We start from the raw sequence: 16,140 nt of genomic DNA, 5'->3' as shown, positions 1-16,140 counted from the left end.
AAAGGCTTCCTACGTGAATGGAGGCAATTTCTCCATTTCCAAGAAAAATCATTCGGCCTTAAGTTTAAGACACCCATTTTTCTTATTTTATTTCATTGAATTTTAGATGCATCTGACAACTATGGATGGCTGATGTATATGTTCATTGTAATCATTTCTTTTTATTTCTTGTAAAACTGCTGTAATTGATAGTGCAGTTGATGGCATCTTGGAATCAAGAAAACAAGGCATTTTATAACAAGAGTAAGGAGTAAAACACATAAATTAGGTATATATTTTGTATTCTAATATGCACACAGTCATTTAATTTTTGTCAGGATAACTCTGAATATACTCTTTTAAAAGAAAAATGCAAGGGAAAACAATCTTTAAAAAACTCTTAGACCTCGCATATATATAATTTATATATTCTATAGGAGCTTATTAAATGTTGTGCAAGACCATAGGGCTTTTTTTGTGATGCTTACATAAACCTTTGTTACAGCAAAAGCTGAAGCAGCAAGATGAAAACGGAAATAGAAACCAAAGCAAAATCCTCCTCCTTTTATTTTTCTTTCAAAGAAATGACTCGCTTTGGGACAAGTGGGCTATGGAGCCCAAAATTCAAGACATAGAGGGCTCTTAAAAGTTCACTGTTAAGTGCTAGCAACAAAATATGGTGACAGTCCATTTTTGAAACCAGCCTAACACAAAGAAAAAAAAAAACTACCATGCACTTAAGACACCAAAGAATTCCAGACATCATCAATGATGTCCAAAATTGTTACTCCCATGGCCAGACAATGAACAGCAGCAGCATGGCTGAATGCAAAGGGCTCCCTAGCAGGCAGCTGTCTGGAAGATGACCCCCAAAGCAATGGCTGCCCACCTTCCCTTCAATCCACTCAAAAGGAATCTGTATAAATGTGTGAGTGCCTCTCTCGGCTCTCCAGATGTCGGACAATTTAAGTCTAAGAGAACTAAACTGAAAAACTGTACTTGTAACCTGTCTTCCCCAAGAGTATTCTAATAATCTGGCTGCACAGAAGGACTCTTAGCTGAGGTTTCTATTAGCATGGATATGACAAGCCACTGCATAATGCTGCCTCCATGTATTCAGTGGAGAATGTTGATTTCAGCAGCTGTGGCTTCTAGAAAAAATAAGCTGGGCCAGGTGTGGTGGCTCACGCCTGTAATCCCAGCACTCTGGGAGGCCAAGGTGGGCAGATCACTTGAGTTCAGGAGTTCAAGACCAGCCTGGCCAACATGGTGAAACCCCTTCTCTACTAAAAATACAAAAAAAGAAAAAAGAAAAGAAAAAAAATTAGCCAGGCATGCTGGCACATGCCTATAGTCCCAGCTACTAGGGAGGCTGAGGCAGGAGGATGGCTTGAACCTGGGAGGCAGAAGTTGCAGTGAGCTGAGATTACATCACTGCACTCCAGCCTGGGTGACAGAGTGAGACTCTATCTCAAAAAAAAAATAAAAGAAAGAAAGAAAAGAAAAAGAAAGAAACTGTAGTCCTCAATAGAGGAGAAGGGCTGTGATTTTTCGTCTATTTTAGACTATTGATTAATGGTATCTAAGAAAGATTAAGAAATTTGCAGGATTAGGTAGAAAAGTCTAACCCATGCTTTTAAACTTCATGGATCAAAATTCACTTAAGCAGGCCTTCCAGAAAGACACAAAAATTCATCCCATTCTTCCTCTCACAGTTTAAAAAAAAAATCTTACTTTTAAAATATTCAATCTAGTCAGTTCATCTTTTAAGGTGATTTATAATCTTTGCTAAGATCTTAAAAGACTTAAACCTCTCTGAGCTGGGACCCTCTTACCATCCCACTAAGTAGTTTGTAGATTATGGGAGAGAAAAGAGGTCCCTTCATTCAACTCTGCCATCTATAATATCTACAGGTCAGAATTTTGGTTTAGGCCACTGTGGGTGGCCATAGATCCAGGTTTTCTTCTGGGACCCCAAGAAGAAAATGGCAGCCTTCTCCAGGATCTGTGATTTGATTATCTCATCCAATGGGCATGGAGAAAATGAGAGCAGGCCTTAAGAATTACCTTTGTCTGTCCTGCGTTCCCATCTCTACTCCCACTGTGAAGCTCTAACTAGCTCAGCCCAAATGTGGCCAGAAGCCAGTTAGTTAAATAAAAGGAGAAACTCGTTTGCCCTTTCATGTACCAGGAAGTACATGGTTGAACAACCCTAATCCAAAAATCTGAAATCTGAAATGCTCCAAACTCCAAAACTTTTTGAATGCTGACATGACCCCACAAGTGGAGAATTCCACACCTGACCTTGTGTGATGGGGTGCAGCCAAAACTTTGTTTCATGCACAAAATTATTTAAACTATTGTATAAAATCACCTCCAGGCTATATGTATAAGGTATATATGGAACATAAATGAATTTCATGTTTAGACTTGGGTTCCATCCTCAAGATATTTCACTATGTATATGCAAATATTCCAAAATCTAAAACAGTTCAAAATCTGAAACACTTCTCATTCCAAGCATTTTCTATAAGGCAGGCTCAACCTGTACGATTTTTCTCAAGTTTTTTTTTTTTTTTTAAAGAAATATCAGCAAACTGGCCAAAAAAGAAGTAGCAAACCTATGAGTGATATATTTATGCCGTTTTCAAAAAAAAATTAATAAGTTGAGAATTGATAATACTAGAAAGAAAATGGGCTGAGTTGTCATTCAGAACATGTTCCCTAGTTCAGGTTAGACTTGGCCTCCCAAATGAAGAGGTGTGTGTCTGGGGATGGGGGTTGGCGGATATGGGATCCTGGAGATGGCCAGCTTCCAGAATATTAATGTGACTTGGACTAATCCTGTGCTCCTCAGTACCTTACGTCTATGCCCTTGGGCTGTTAGGATGAGGGCTCCTGGCTGCAGAGTCCAGGAGTCTCCCTTGGTGGTGGGTTGGCATTTTTGAGGGCCAGGATGGAATTACCCCAAGGGCCTGGAAATTGTTTCTGGGCCAAGTCTATGGTAAAGGAATTCAGAAGAAAATGGCCTATGGCTCTCACAATGTACCAACTCCTTTGGTGGGCCGGGTACTGGGAGGGAAAGAGTGTGCAAGTGAAGAAAAGGGCAAGAAGGTGGAATTAAATCTATGGAAACATTCTTGGCTGGTTAGGAGGTGGAAATTTCTCCGTTTGCCTGTGCGGTAGGTCTGCCCCTGACCTATATTCTCCTTAAAGGGCTCATCTTTTTTTTGATTGGGCTCTATTTTAAGAATGTGTCAATTATTAATAAATGTAGCCTGTGTCAAAAAATTGCCTTTAAAGATTTTGGAAAAAGGAGATATTAAGGGAATAAACTAAAAATAGTATAAGTTTCTATTTTAAGAATGAATTCCTGATATCAACTTTTCATTTTGTTCCCCACATGGTTTCATGTAAATTGTATCTGCTCTAAGCAGGAAACTCAGCACTTTGGATATCCCTAGATAAGAGCTCTGGAAAAAAAGCTCCTTTTACTCTTCTTGGTCCCTGGGGCTGCATTTTGTAAACTTAGAGAAGGCAAGAAGGGAGTCCCTGTCCCCACCCTTTTTAAGAAATCATTAACTTTCCCTGTGGGTGAAGTTTTGTGTTCAGGTGAAGGCAAAATTCAGAAACTCTTTAATTTCCCTTCCTTTCTTTCACTTTTCCCAGGGGGTCTATTTTAAGCAAATTGTACAGCAGCCTTGCATTGATGAAGAAGAAATCCATTCTATCAAAATGTTTTTGCTCACCAAACCAAAGTAGTGTTTTGCCTATCAATCTTATAAAATCCTCCTTTCAGTGAATGTTAAATATTGCCATTGCAGGTTTGAAAAGTAATAACCAGGGCTCAATTTTACAGACTACTTAACTCTGTGCAGTCAGTCAAGCTCAGGCTGAATTTGGTTTTGAGGCATGAGTGTTCTTTATGTCAGATCACACATGGGAAACTTGGCCCTGGAGTTTGACCACTTAGGGCTCGGAGTCCAAACTAAGCAGACATCTTGAACACAAACATGGAAATAGCACAATCTGAAGACACTTAATTTTTTGCCTAATCTCACTGTCATTGGTGGAAATGATGTTTGCATGTTCTACATGCAAATTCAATTCAAATTCCTCATTGTGTGACTTGAAACTGAGGCTCAGGAAAGGACAGGCAGAGGAGGGTTGGTGATTACATTCCGGATGGCCCAGGCTCCCACGAGGCCACAAAATGCTCCTCAATATCAGGATCAGCAGACTACTGATGCTCGATTTAGATATTAATCACATTTCTTCAAATACAAATTACTTGAATCTGAGAAGGCTAGTATTTTGCAAAAAAAAAAAAAAAAAAAAAAAAAAGTTTGCCTTGTACATCAGTTGCAGAATGATCTGCATATGGGAAATCCATTTCTGAAGCAGAGTTAATGTGGTCACAAATGGGAGGGTTTGGAGTCTTCTCAAATTTGGATGTGAAGTACGGGATGAGGAATGAACCTCTGCTTGGTTGAGTGAAAACCAAGCAGCAGGGAGGGGAAGGGCCAGTCATGTCTTACATCCTTGGCCCCTTGCTAAGCCATGGGACTTGAGCAAAACTCCAATGTTTTGGTCTCAAGCATCCCACAGTTTATGTGACTCCAACCTGGGAGGAACTTGGGCTTCTGAATCTATAATTAGTGGTTTGGGATTTATTTTCTTAGTTAAAAAATGAGACTATGGGAATGACTACTTCATTGTTAACTCTAAGCCCCAACATATCAAGAATTAAGTGCAAAACTCAGAATACCCTTTAAATAAATCTATAGTTCAGAAGGGGTACCAATGTTCAAACCATACAAGACAACGACTTTAACATGCCCAGTCTATGAAAAGCAAATGTTAAGTTTCAAGCAGCAGCTTCATATTAGAATCATGCTTAAGTTGCTTTTCCATTCATCTTTCCTGCACAGAATGTATGCTCTGCATTCCAACTTCAAGTGCTTTGCTGCACAAGTCAGCTAACTATTCAGTTCACTTGCATCAGTTGCATTTCAATTAGTGGTAAGTTCTGGAAGCATGCAGTTTAGGCTAGTAATTAATGTAATCCTACAAATACAAGGCAACTTACTCTGCGTCATCAGACACAGGAGTTCTCGGACCGTATCTATAAGATCAAATAAAAAATTAGAGGACTGGCAGAGTTGAAAGTGAATACTGTAAGCAAGCTGGAAATAAAAACTGCCGGTGAAATACATGTGCGCCAAACCTTTTTTGCTGAGATACTGAAAGAGAAGTGGCATTATACAATTAGCAATACTCATTGGCTGCTGAAAACCAAAGACAAGTCTTGATATTTCTAAAAAATGCAAAATTTATCTCAAAACCCAGAAGAGATATGAAAATAATCCCCACACTACCCAAAAAGAAAGAATCTGTTCAATATAAACACAGAAAGGCTTAGGTGCAATCCACAATGTTTAGAGAAGGCAGCTTAGAAAACAAACATGTATTACAGTCATTCACAAACAGTTCAACTTTTTGTGCCTTTATGTTCAGCAGTAATGGGCTGTAATGGACACCCATTGTACAAGCGCACCCTTACTGACCCTGTCCCTGAGATGTTAATGCATTTGCACAAATAACATCAAAGAGTGTTTCTGCAGTTTTCTGAAGGGAAACCAGAACTCCAACCAGAACCCCAATCAGTGCCTTCCGCATGCATTTGACAGAAACCACAATTCCTAGAAAACTGGTAGCCTTAATCAAAACCAGACTTGAATGATATTCCATAACTTGAAAAACTAAAGTTTTTTTCTAATCTTTTATATTCTCCTGATAATTTAGATCCATAAAGTTGTACCCTCTGCAATAGTCACTTGAAGTCTAAATGTGTCTAAAGCAAAAAGACTAAATTAGAAAAATATTAGAACATTACAAGGCATATTTCCAGCACATGAAAAAACAACAACAACAACAACAAAAAAAAAACAACACAGCTCCCACAAATGCCTGTCTCTTCAGCAAAGGTGAGTTTTAAGGGTCAGTTCTTACCTATACCCTGAAAAGCTCCTCCTTTCTGCAATTCTGATGGTGGACAAAGAATAGTAAAGAAAATACGTCCTGCTTCCAGTTTCCAATAAATTATATTTTGGAGTCGGCAGCAAAAATTACCTGGTCCCATGATCAGTTTCACAATAGTTTATAGGAAAAGGGTAATTTCTAAACATCTCTTCCTGCAATCTTAGAGAAATCTTAAGAGAATCTTAGAGAAAACACCCCAGAATGCATGAATGTACACACACATACCCCCTTCTCTCTTATGCTTTTATCATTCTAGAATAATCTACATTCATTGATAATGATTTAATTCACAGTGAAGGCAACCATACCAATGCAAAACCCCAAATCTCTGTTGAAATGGCCAAAAACAAGACAAGGAAAGGGTTTGTGAATGTTTTTCTTCTGGCAGTTAAGACTCATTCTCTCCTTCTCCAGGGTATCGTTTCGGAAGGTGCTTAAGTTGAACCTAATATTCTCAATTTTCAAAAACACTACTGCATTGAAGCAGATGACAAGTGGATTCTTTCACATCGAGAGAGTGGGCTGGGTGTGGTGGCTCATGCTTGTAATCCCAGCACTTTGGGAGGCCAAGGCAGGCAGATTGCTTGAGCTCAGGAGTTCGAGACCAGCCTAGGCAACATGGCAAAGCCTTGTCTCTACCAATAACATAAAAAATTAGCTGGGCATGGTGGTGCACACCTGTGGTCCCAGCTACTCTGGAAGGTGAGACAGGAGAATCACTTGAACTGGGGAGGCAGAGGTTGCAGTGAGCAGAGATCACGCCACTGTACTCCAGCCTGGGTGACAATAGAGTGAGACTCTGTCTGAAAAGGAAAGGAAAGGAAAGGAAAAGGAAAAGGAAAAGGAAAAGGAGTGCAAGGGCAATATTAATTCTGAAGACTAGGTAAGTGTTTCCCAGTTAATAAATAGGCCTATTGGAATACATTTATTCAAACACAGTGTTTTCTAAGTTATCTATGGAAGAGAGCAGAGAATTTCTTCCCAATGGATGGTTAATCAAGAATCTATTAATAGTTGCTATGTGTTTTTGTGTTTCAATTTGAATATTTTAATTAACATTTTATTGAAGTATAAGATACATAAAGTGCACATACCACACATACACTTCAATGAATTTTCACAAAACAAACATATGCATAGATTAGCGTTGAGTGATTTGTACTATGTAAACAGACTGAAATAGTATGTACTCTTGAGTTTGTCTTCTTTAGCACATTTTGTGAGTTTCAACTATGTTGTTGCATGTAGGATATATCTGAATTTAAGTTGTTTCTACACAAAGTAATTAACAGTATTTCATGGACATCTCTACCAATAAATGTAGATCTATATCAAAATATAAGCCCCACAGGAGCAGAGATTTTTCTGTTTGGGTTCCCTGAACAGTGGTCAGACTAGTCAATAAGTATTTATTAAATACTTATCAGGTGCTCTAGAAATTGAAGAGAAAAGAATAGCCCAGTTTCCGAAGACAACCTTCATTTATCCCTTTACTATGTACTGTGGGTTTAAGGAATTTCCTCTGAGACTAATGTATTAGCTTTAAAAGGGCACAAACTTAAGCAGAATTGCCTTTGCTGGCAAGGGGAAGATAATTAGAGCTAAGGTGTCAAGTGACTTTCCCAATCATCCTACAGGAGATCAAAAAGTAAAGGCAAGTTAGCAAAAAAAAAAAAAAAAAAAAAAAAACAAAAAAAAAAAAGTAATGAAGCAATCTTTTCAATGCAAAGTACGTGAGTCAATAGGTTATGAGGTACAAAATTGGCCACACAGGTCACAGTTGACAAAAGCATCCTATAAAAAAAAAAAAAAGTCGATAAAGTTTAATTTTGAGGCCAGGCATGGTGGCTCATGCCTATAATCCCAACACTTGGGAGGCTGAAGTTGGAGGATCACTTGAGGCCAGGAGTTCGAGACCAACCTGGGCAACATAGTAAGACTCTGTCTCTACAAAATAAAAACAAAAAAATCAGCCAGGTGTAGTGGTGTACGCCTGTGGTCCCAGCTACTTGGGAGGCTGAGGTGGGAGGATTGCTCAAGTCTGGAAGGGATATACTGCAGTGAACTGTGATCACACTAGCTTGGGTAATGGAGTGAGATCCTGTCTCAAAAAATAAAATAAAATAAAGTTTACTTTTGAGGATAGGGGTAGGTAGAAAGATAAAGGGAATAGCCTATGCACCCATTGCCTGTATTTATGTAACCTTCACTACTAATAAAGCATTTCAGAATCAATAATTCGATAGTTATCTATTTCTATATCATGAACTAGCATTAGCTTAAAGTGTTTTTACTGCTCATCTAAGATCACCTCCAGCATCCAGCACAGTGCTTTACACATAGTGATTATTACTTGATAAACACTTGTTGATAGGAAACGTGCATACCTACGGTGTTTGCTGGCTCATTCACACAATATGTCACATAGTTCACCTGACCATTCCTCCTTGTGCTCAGAATAACTGTCCATTCCCATGTGAAAATAAAGAGGAATCTTTCCAGAATTACAAAGAGAGTGACAGGCCAGGTGCAGTGGCTCAAACCTGTAATCCCGGGACTTCGGGAGACCAAGGAGGGTGGATCACTTGAGGTCAGGAGTTCCAGACCAGCCTGGCCAACACGGCGAAACCCCGTCTCTACTAAAAATATAAAAATTAGCTGGGCGTCGTGGAGGGTGCATATAATCCCAGCTATTCAGGAGGCTGAGGCATAAGAATCGCTTGAACGGGCAGAGGTTTCAGTGAGCTGAGATCGGGCCCTGCACTCTAGTCTGGGCAACAAAGCAAGACTCCATCTCAAAAAAAAAAAAAGTGACAGAGAATTCCTCAGGCTTCCACAGTCTCCTCTAGTTACTTGTGTAGGCATCATGCTGGAGAGGGATGCTGGTTTTCCACTCTGACAGAGCTGAGTTTGGATCTTGGCTCTGTAGGTACCAGCTGTGTACATGTGGACTTCAGTTTCCTAACTGCAAAACGCAGATGAAAATTCTTCCTCTCAAAGGTAGTGTAGGGAATAAATGAATGGGAGAGCACCTAAATGTATCCAGTAGGCAGTCTCTAGGCCTCACCTCCTTCTTTCCTTTCATTCTAACTTGCTTTACAGAAGCCCGCGGATCCAGGGTCAAGTCCAGAGCATCTGGAAAGTGAGTAACTGTGGAGGACCAGTTTCACCACTCTGTTCCTCTGTCTTCCCAGTCCTAACCAGCTCGGGAATCATGTGTGATCCACTCATGCAGCTTTTCTCTACATCAGCCTTCTTATTTGTGAAATGGAGCTAACATTGATTCCTTCAACCTACCTGTGAATTCCCAGGACAAGGTGAGCTTGAGGGAGCAGACACACAGGAAACGCTACAAAGCACTCTGTGGTTGTAAAGCACAAATATTACTTCTGCTCCCTGAAAACAGTGCTAGGCTCCATTACTGTTTTATTCAGAAGAATGTAAAATATAGATTAAATGCAGGTGATCAAGATGGCTAGGGTATTGATTTTTTAAAAATCTGGAGAGATTACCTACTGTTCTCCTTACCTCCCACTCTGCCTTCTCTCCCACTGCCATCAGGATCCTTGGAGAAGCAGAACTCCATTGCTTCCTATTTTATGGTGAGCTTCTAAATTATGCAAAGCCCTCCTCACTTCTTTGCCCTACATTTGTAGGCTTACCATACATTTAACAAAAATGTATCACTTTTATTAAATGGCAAGAGAGGCTTCAACATATAGGACCCTAAACTAGAACAGGAACCCCAGGATAATTATTTCCTTACTCGTCATCAAGTCATGGTTGACTCTAAGTCAAGTCAGAGCATGGAATAGAAATCCTACCTCCAGAAGGCAACGAGTGTTTGCTAATGTTGAAAAATTAATATAATTACAACTTTTATAAATGTATTCATCTTCTTTGGACCTAGAATCAAAGTGAAATCAAGTAAGTCAGATAGAAGTTCAACCCCTTTACCCAAAGGCTCCTATGTGAGTTAGAAAGAAATAAAAGAATTTCCCATGTATTCAGTCCACAAGAGTCAGAAAAAAATGTTTAACAGGTAAATTCACCACTGAATCACACCTGCTTACATGTAAAAAGTGGAAAAAATTCTTGGCAGATGAGGCCAATTTTAATCATTCTGTTTCTGCTAGCAACAGCAGGTAAGTGGCACTGAGGTGCCATAATGCATTAAGAACACACTGAAAGCTCAGACTGGAGAAACAAAGTCACAAGGCACAGAATAACCTTCTGACCTCTGATCTTTCATGGGTAGACCCTTAGAAGATTCTTCCACATCCTGTTGCTTTGCAAATGGAACTGGAAGGAACTGGTTTGGCTTGGATCCAGTGTGTCTAAGGGACATCCCAGTTCTCCTGGCCATCATGTCATCTTTTCGTGAATCATCCAACTTTCGCTGGCCTTTCAGTCCACTGCCACTCCAGGCAGGAGCTGTCATCTTCTCCAACTTCTCTTCTGTCCCTGAAGCCTCACACTCAGAGGCCAGAGGACACACCCTAGGGCAACATTCAGTCCAGCCAGTCAAAGGCCACTTACTGCTAAAGATATTTTCAGTAGTGTCACTCACTGGCGTTAATTAAAGACAGAAGAAGCCAGCATCCCTGGAGGCAGCGGCACACAGAGCAGCTGAGCAGGAAATCTCCCTTTTGAATACTGGGACCCTCTGTCATGCAGCTGATACTCACACAGGAATGGGGGTCCCTTTCTGGTTTTCATGAGTCCTGCGAATGAAAGTTGGCTAGTACTTAGCCACATGCAAAGGCTAAAATATCTACCCAGAGCGGGCACCAGAAGCAGAACTCTGATCTTGGGATGAGCACACTCTTTTAGTGACTTTACTCCACGCTCTATCAGTCACCAAGTGCAGACTGTGACTTTAAGCTGTTTTTTTGGGAACACGACAGCCACACACAGCAGAGGCAACACACCACGGAGCAGAGCGCAGGCAAGATGCTCACAGTGGCTGGCTGCTCTCCTCTGATCTTTCTGCCTTTGACAGCCTCTCAGAATCTCTTGGAGTGCTTTCCGTTTCTTCTTTGCCATCCTGTGGCAGCTGTTTGGATGTAACTAAAGCCAGAGAGGACAGTTTCACTCCTAGGAAAGAATTCACACCAGAGGCTCTGACCCCACCTGTCCTCCTTCACCTCCCAGGAAGGCAGGAAACACTGCTCCTCACCTTCCTCTGTCCCCCTCGGGCACTCGCCCAAACCGCAGACCCACTCTTCCTGAGACTCCAGCACAGGAGCCAGCCACGAGGCCCTTCTGCAATAGTCACCTTGGCCAGAATTCATTGTTCTGCAGACGATCAAGTAGCATTGGTGGCAAGAGAGGAGAGGAACAAGGGTTACGAAAGAAGACAGTGAAAGTCCTTGGGACTGAAAGATTAAGAGAAGAATGTGGCTGCTCTCATTCCAAAGGCTGGCTAGTAAGGATGATATAATCAGATTGAGATAATGGAATGTGAACTCTGGCTAGGGCCTATGAAGGTCAAACAAGGCTGTGTGACTCTGTCACCACAAGACTGAATGATGGGCCTCTCAGGATTCAAGGCCTCGAGGACGTATTTCTTATTAATTTCCTACCCCCTCCTCCCCACCCCAGATCCCCACCATCCTCTGAAACCTCAACTCTTTATTTCTGGTGTTTATAGCCTTCTCTCTTCTATGGTGTCACCCCGAGTCTGGAACCAAAGAAACCCTTCTATAGGTCATGGGCCATCCATCATTTCCTTTGCATTTCAAGGGCAAGATATAAAGAAGAATGCTATGAACACTTCCTCCTGCTACGGACAGCCTCACTTTGCTCCTTCTGTACAGAGGGAATGGAGGTTCCCAGGGCAATCCGGTTTTACACATGTCCTATATGTGCTTCCTGGAAAAGAGACCAGCCCACAGAACCAAATCCCCAAAAGAGGGCTTGGGAACTCAAAACTGGGTGGCCTCCAGGGAGGATGAGAACTGAGACAGGCCTATAACATGTTCTTCCCTCACACATTTGGATAGCGATTCATCCAAGGAAAGTCTCGACTTACAGAAACCCCCAAAGAGAAGGTTTTTAAGACTCCTGATTTATTATATAATTTTAAAAAGTGGGGGAGGAAGGAGACCTTTACTTTTTTAATATGTCTACTTAGATGTATGTCCGAAACGTGAACTCATGATACTAATTACTTTTTCTTTCTCTCTCTAAGGGATAGGAAAGAGAGAGGTTATACATAAGCCCAGGAAACCCTAGTGATATCATTAAAACATTCCATTTAGCTCATTCGGTATTTTCAACTAATAAAATAGTACTGGATGCAGCCAAGGGAAAAAGGGTCATTTGCCAAGATTATTGGCATTCCCAGGCAGCGATTCTGGTGACAACAGAATCAAAATGGATGCCTGCCATTTAACTTCACATACATGTTCCCCCCAGGGGGATTCACTAACATTACTTCTCTGCTATACCTAGTCTGTTAAAACTATGTCATCTCTAGGGGTTTGTATAATGTGCTTCAGCAAACTCTATAAAAGCAGCAGTGACTCCCATGCAGATATCCTTGCACACGTATGGCAAAAAATACCTGCAGTCATTTTGTGGATTAAACATTTGGTGGCCCTTTAAGCTGGAAGTGGCGGCTGAGACAGGAGACACAGAGTCCGTTTGAATCTTGCTGCCATGACAGATGACTTCTTCTTCATCCTCTCTAGGCCCAGCCTTGCCAATGCTAAGCCGCTTCCATTTCTGCTGATCTATCTCCGTCACTGGCCCAAAGCGCACAAACTTTTGCCTGGGGCTGGAAGCTTTCTTAGAGGCCCTTGCTTTGCGGTTGGCAAAGTCATCACGAATGGCAGTTTCTGCTTTAATTTCTGGGGAAGGCTCAGAAGCACAGATGTGCTGAACATCTCCATCCCTAGTCAAAACCAGAAGTAAGTTCTAAAAGTGTCTAAGTACAAATCAGTAAAAGGTTTTTTTTAAAAAAAAACTAGAAGTAGTTGGCCCTCCTTATCAGTGAGTTCAGCATCCCACTGACAGGATTCAACCAACCTCAATGGAAATTATTTGGGAGACAAAAATTCCACAAAGTTTCAAAAAGCAAAACTTGAATTTGCCGTGCACTAAGTACTACACTGAATTCACATGAATAAAGTGATGTGAGAGCACTGTATTAGGTATACATGTATAAGGTATGCTTATGTTAATGTAGCTATTATCGGTAATCTACAGATAATTTAAAGTATATGGGAGGATGTGCATAGGTTATATGCAAATACTATACCATTTCATATAAGGAACTTGAGCCTCTAAGAATTTTGGTATCCAAGGGGAATTCTGGAATCAAGCACGGATACCGAGGGAAGACTGTATATGAAAAATATTTTTAAGGCTAGAGCAAAATTGCTTTTTCATTAACACTCAAATGAAGAAATGATCATTGTCTTGCCTAGAAATGATCATTACCTTGTCTTTAAGCTTCTATAGCTTTCAAAACATCAATTCTAACATCATAAACAAGGGCATAAGAAAATCTTAGGTACTGTGGAATAATTAAAATTATTTGAAAGTCAAGTTTAAATTATTTACAGTAAACAAGTCTATCAAAATAAATAAACATTCTTAGAAAGTTGGCTGGGTTAAAAAGAGAATGCTTTCTCTCCATGTGGTTTGTAACTTTTAGTATTAATAAATTCATCTCATGCTGCATAAGCTGAGCTCTAGGAGCTCTGTGATGTGAGATGCACTTTTTCAAGCCATCAAAATAAAAAATGATACAAGAGGCCTGCACGGTGTCTCATGCCTGTAATCCCAGCACTTTGGGAGGCTGATATGGAAGGATCACTTGAGCCCCAGGAGCCCTAGGTGTTTGAGATCAGCCTGAGCAACATAGCAAGACCCCATCTCTATTAAAAAAATTAATTAATTAAAATTTTGGCCAGGTGCAGTGGCTCACGTCTGTAACCCCAAGACTTTGGGAAGCTGAGGTGGGAGGATCCCTTGAGCCCAGGAGTTCAAGACCAGCATGGGCAGCATAGTGAGACCTTGTCTCTACAAAAAATCAAAAGATTAACCAGGCATAGTGGCATGGGCCTGTAGTCCCAGCTATTCAAGAGGCTGAGGGAGAGGACTGCTTGAGCCCAGGAGTCGAGGGTACAGTGAGCTGTGATCAAGCCACTATATTCCAGCCTGGGCAACAGAGCAAGACCCTGACAAAAAAAAAAAAAAAGACACAAAGATAAGCATTTGATGCCTTCAAAATGAAATACCATGACTGCCAGGGGGAAACTGGGGGGAAACATGACACACCTCGCCTTTCCTGACACTTTGAGTCTCTCCCACGTCTCCAGGTCAGCTTCTGTTATGTTGGAGAGTGTAATGAAGCTCGGGGGCTCGTGGTGAGGGGCAAGGCTGCCCTGAATTCTCCGCTGGGCCAGGTCATCCTTGTGAAGATCTGGCACCTTCCTGAGTCCTCCTTCCACAGGCTCACTTTCCTGAGCCCTCATGTTACAGGTCACTATCGACTTCACCTCTTCTGTGTGGCCCTGGTTTCTGTCCATTTGATCCGGGCCCCCACACCAATGGAAAAATCAAGTTCAAGGAAGGGGAGCAGACAAAGAGAATGTCAAGCATGGAAACTCACAGGCTGAGGACAGAACAAAATGATGGAAACACTTTTCCCTTTCTCAAAAATGGAATCAACGGGAGCTGTGATGACTTTCATCTATACCACCCTTATTATAACTCTGAATGAGACAGAGGTTTTTTTCCCCTTCCAGATGACAGTCTCAACTACAGTTTAGGACGAGAAGCCGTGCCTGCTGAAAGATTACTAATGGTAATGAGATTTTGGTTGGATGGTAATGATGCCCAATTCCCACACTATTCAAGTTACTGTAATGAATTCAGGTTTTCTGATTGAATCCCTTAGCCCTCTTGGAATGTTTTTTACTGCATTAGTAAAATGTTCGTAATGAGCCCTGCATGATCCAAATTCTAGGATTAGTTTGGAGATAGCTGGAACATTGTTCACATATTAAACATCTCAAACCTAAACCCACAGCTGCCAGAAAGTACATCTAAGTCAATTCTGAACAGAAAGTTTCAATGTTTAAACTCAATGTCTGCTTCATGGCATTAGTCAGGTCTGGCTAATGCAAACTTGAAAAGCAGAGGGTATTCCTCTTTACCTGGATTGACAGAGTCAATACCCACTTGTTTCTTGTGTTAATAACCGTTCACCTTTATTGATGCTAAAACTGATATTTTCCATTGTTCTCCTATGAAGTGAACCTTAGCTGGCTAATGTTGACAAAACTGCAATTTAAACCAAAGCTGTGGCATTTATATATACAAATATTCCATTAAAAGTCTATTTCTAACTAAATATGCTTCTTGAGATAGAAAAATCTCAAAAAAAATATAAATAGAGCCTATTAATCTTCCCACAAAATATATCATTCAAGCTGGAAAATCAAAAGGTAGTCTTTTGTTACTTTGATGATTTGGCACACTTGCACAGCCCACAAAAATAGAAAGGCTACAGAATTTTCTTAGTTTGAGGAAGGAGATCAAGAAAGGGCATGGCAAAGAGGCACTAGGGACCCTTCTTTTTTTTTTTTTTTAATAAGTTCTTTGATGCTATCTAGAGAGGTCAAGGGCTGCTTCAGACCCAGAACTGCGTCCACAAACACAGAGTCAGGTGACAACAGACAAATATAGCTGGAAATATCAGGAATTAAAATTACATGGAGGAGAAAGGAAAAAAGGGAGATACGAAGGCTAGTCCTTTTCCTGACTCAAATTGCTGATTGCCATCAATATGCCTTGACGTTAGTCAGTTATCCAAAAGTCTTTGTTTCACTTGCACAACTGATCCCTCCCACAAGGCCCTCCAAGAATGGTTTGTTACAAGGCCTGCCAACAGCAATGGCAAAGACCAAGGGCCTCCTGAAGCTATAATGTGTCCTGTAAAGAAATGATGCCAGATTTTCTCTTATCGAATCCCTGTTCTATATCCAGGAATCCCTCATGGGTTCTTGTATCTGGTACTTCCTAAGAAAAATGAAAAAGACCAACTACTCCCCTGAGCTCAACAACTCTGCCTAAAGAACCATTTTAATTGTCTAAAGCACAGCC

The 16,140-nt window shown here is 40.8% G+C and overlaps 1 protein-coding gene across 18 annotated transcripts in view; it reads right to left on the bottom strand.

Moving 5' to 3' along the window:
• LIMCH1 (LIM and calponin homology domains 1) overlaps positions 1 to 16,140 on the bottom strand; it is a 339,850-nt gene that overhangs the window by 56,268 nt on the left and 267,442 nt on the right. For 11 of the 18 annotated variants that reach the window (XM_054553846.2, XM_054553849.2, XM_024245876.3 and 8 more), the window contains one exon: positions 5,069 to 5,104. The exons of 6 other annotated variants lie outside the window; for them this stretch is intronic. In XM_054553846.2, the coding sequence (XP_054409821.2) occupies positions 5,069 to 5,104 (36 nt within the window). Of the gene's footprint in view, positions 1 to 5,068; positions 5,105 to 10,259; positions 10,521 to 10,982; positions 11,092 to 11,200; positions 11,320 to 12,589; positions 12,920 to 14,310; positions 14,554 to 16,140 lie in introns of all 18 variants that reach the window. One more of the 18 variants, XM_054553854.2, reaches the window with a different exon arrangement.

The sequence above is a fragment of the Pongo abelii genome, chromosome 3 (genome assembly GCF_028885655.2).
Source record: "Pongo abelii isolate AG06213 chromosome 3, NHGRI_mPonAbe1-v2.0_pri, whole genome shotgun sequence".
In the NCBI taxonomy this organism is placed as follows: domain Eukaryota; kingdom Metazoa; phylum Chordata; class Mammalia; order Primates; family Hominidae; genus Pongo; species Pongo abelii.
Note: the sequence above shows the minus strand (reverse complement) of the source record. Positions and strands in the feature narration are given on the sequence as shown.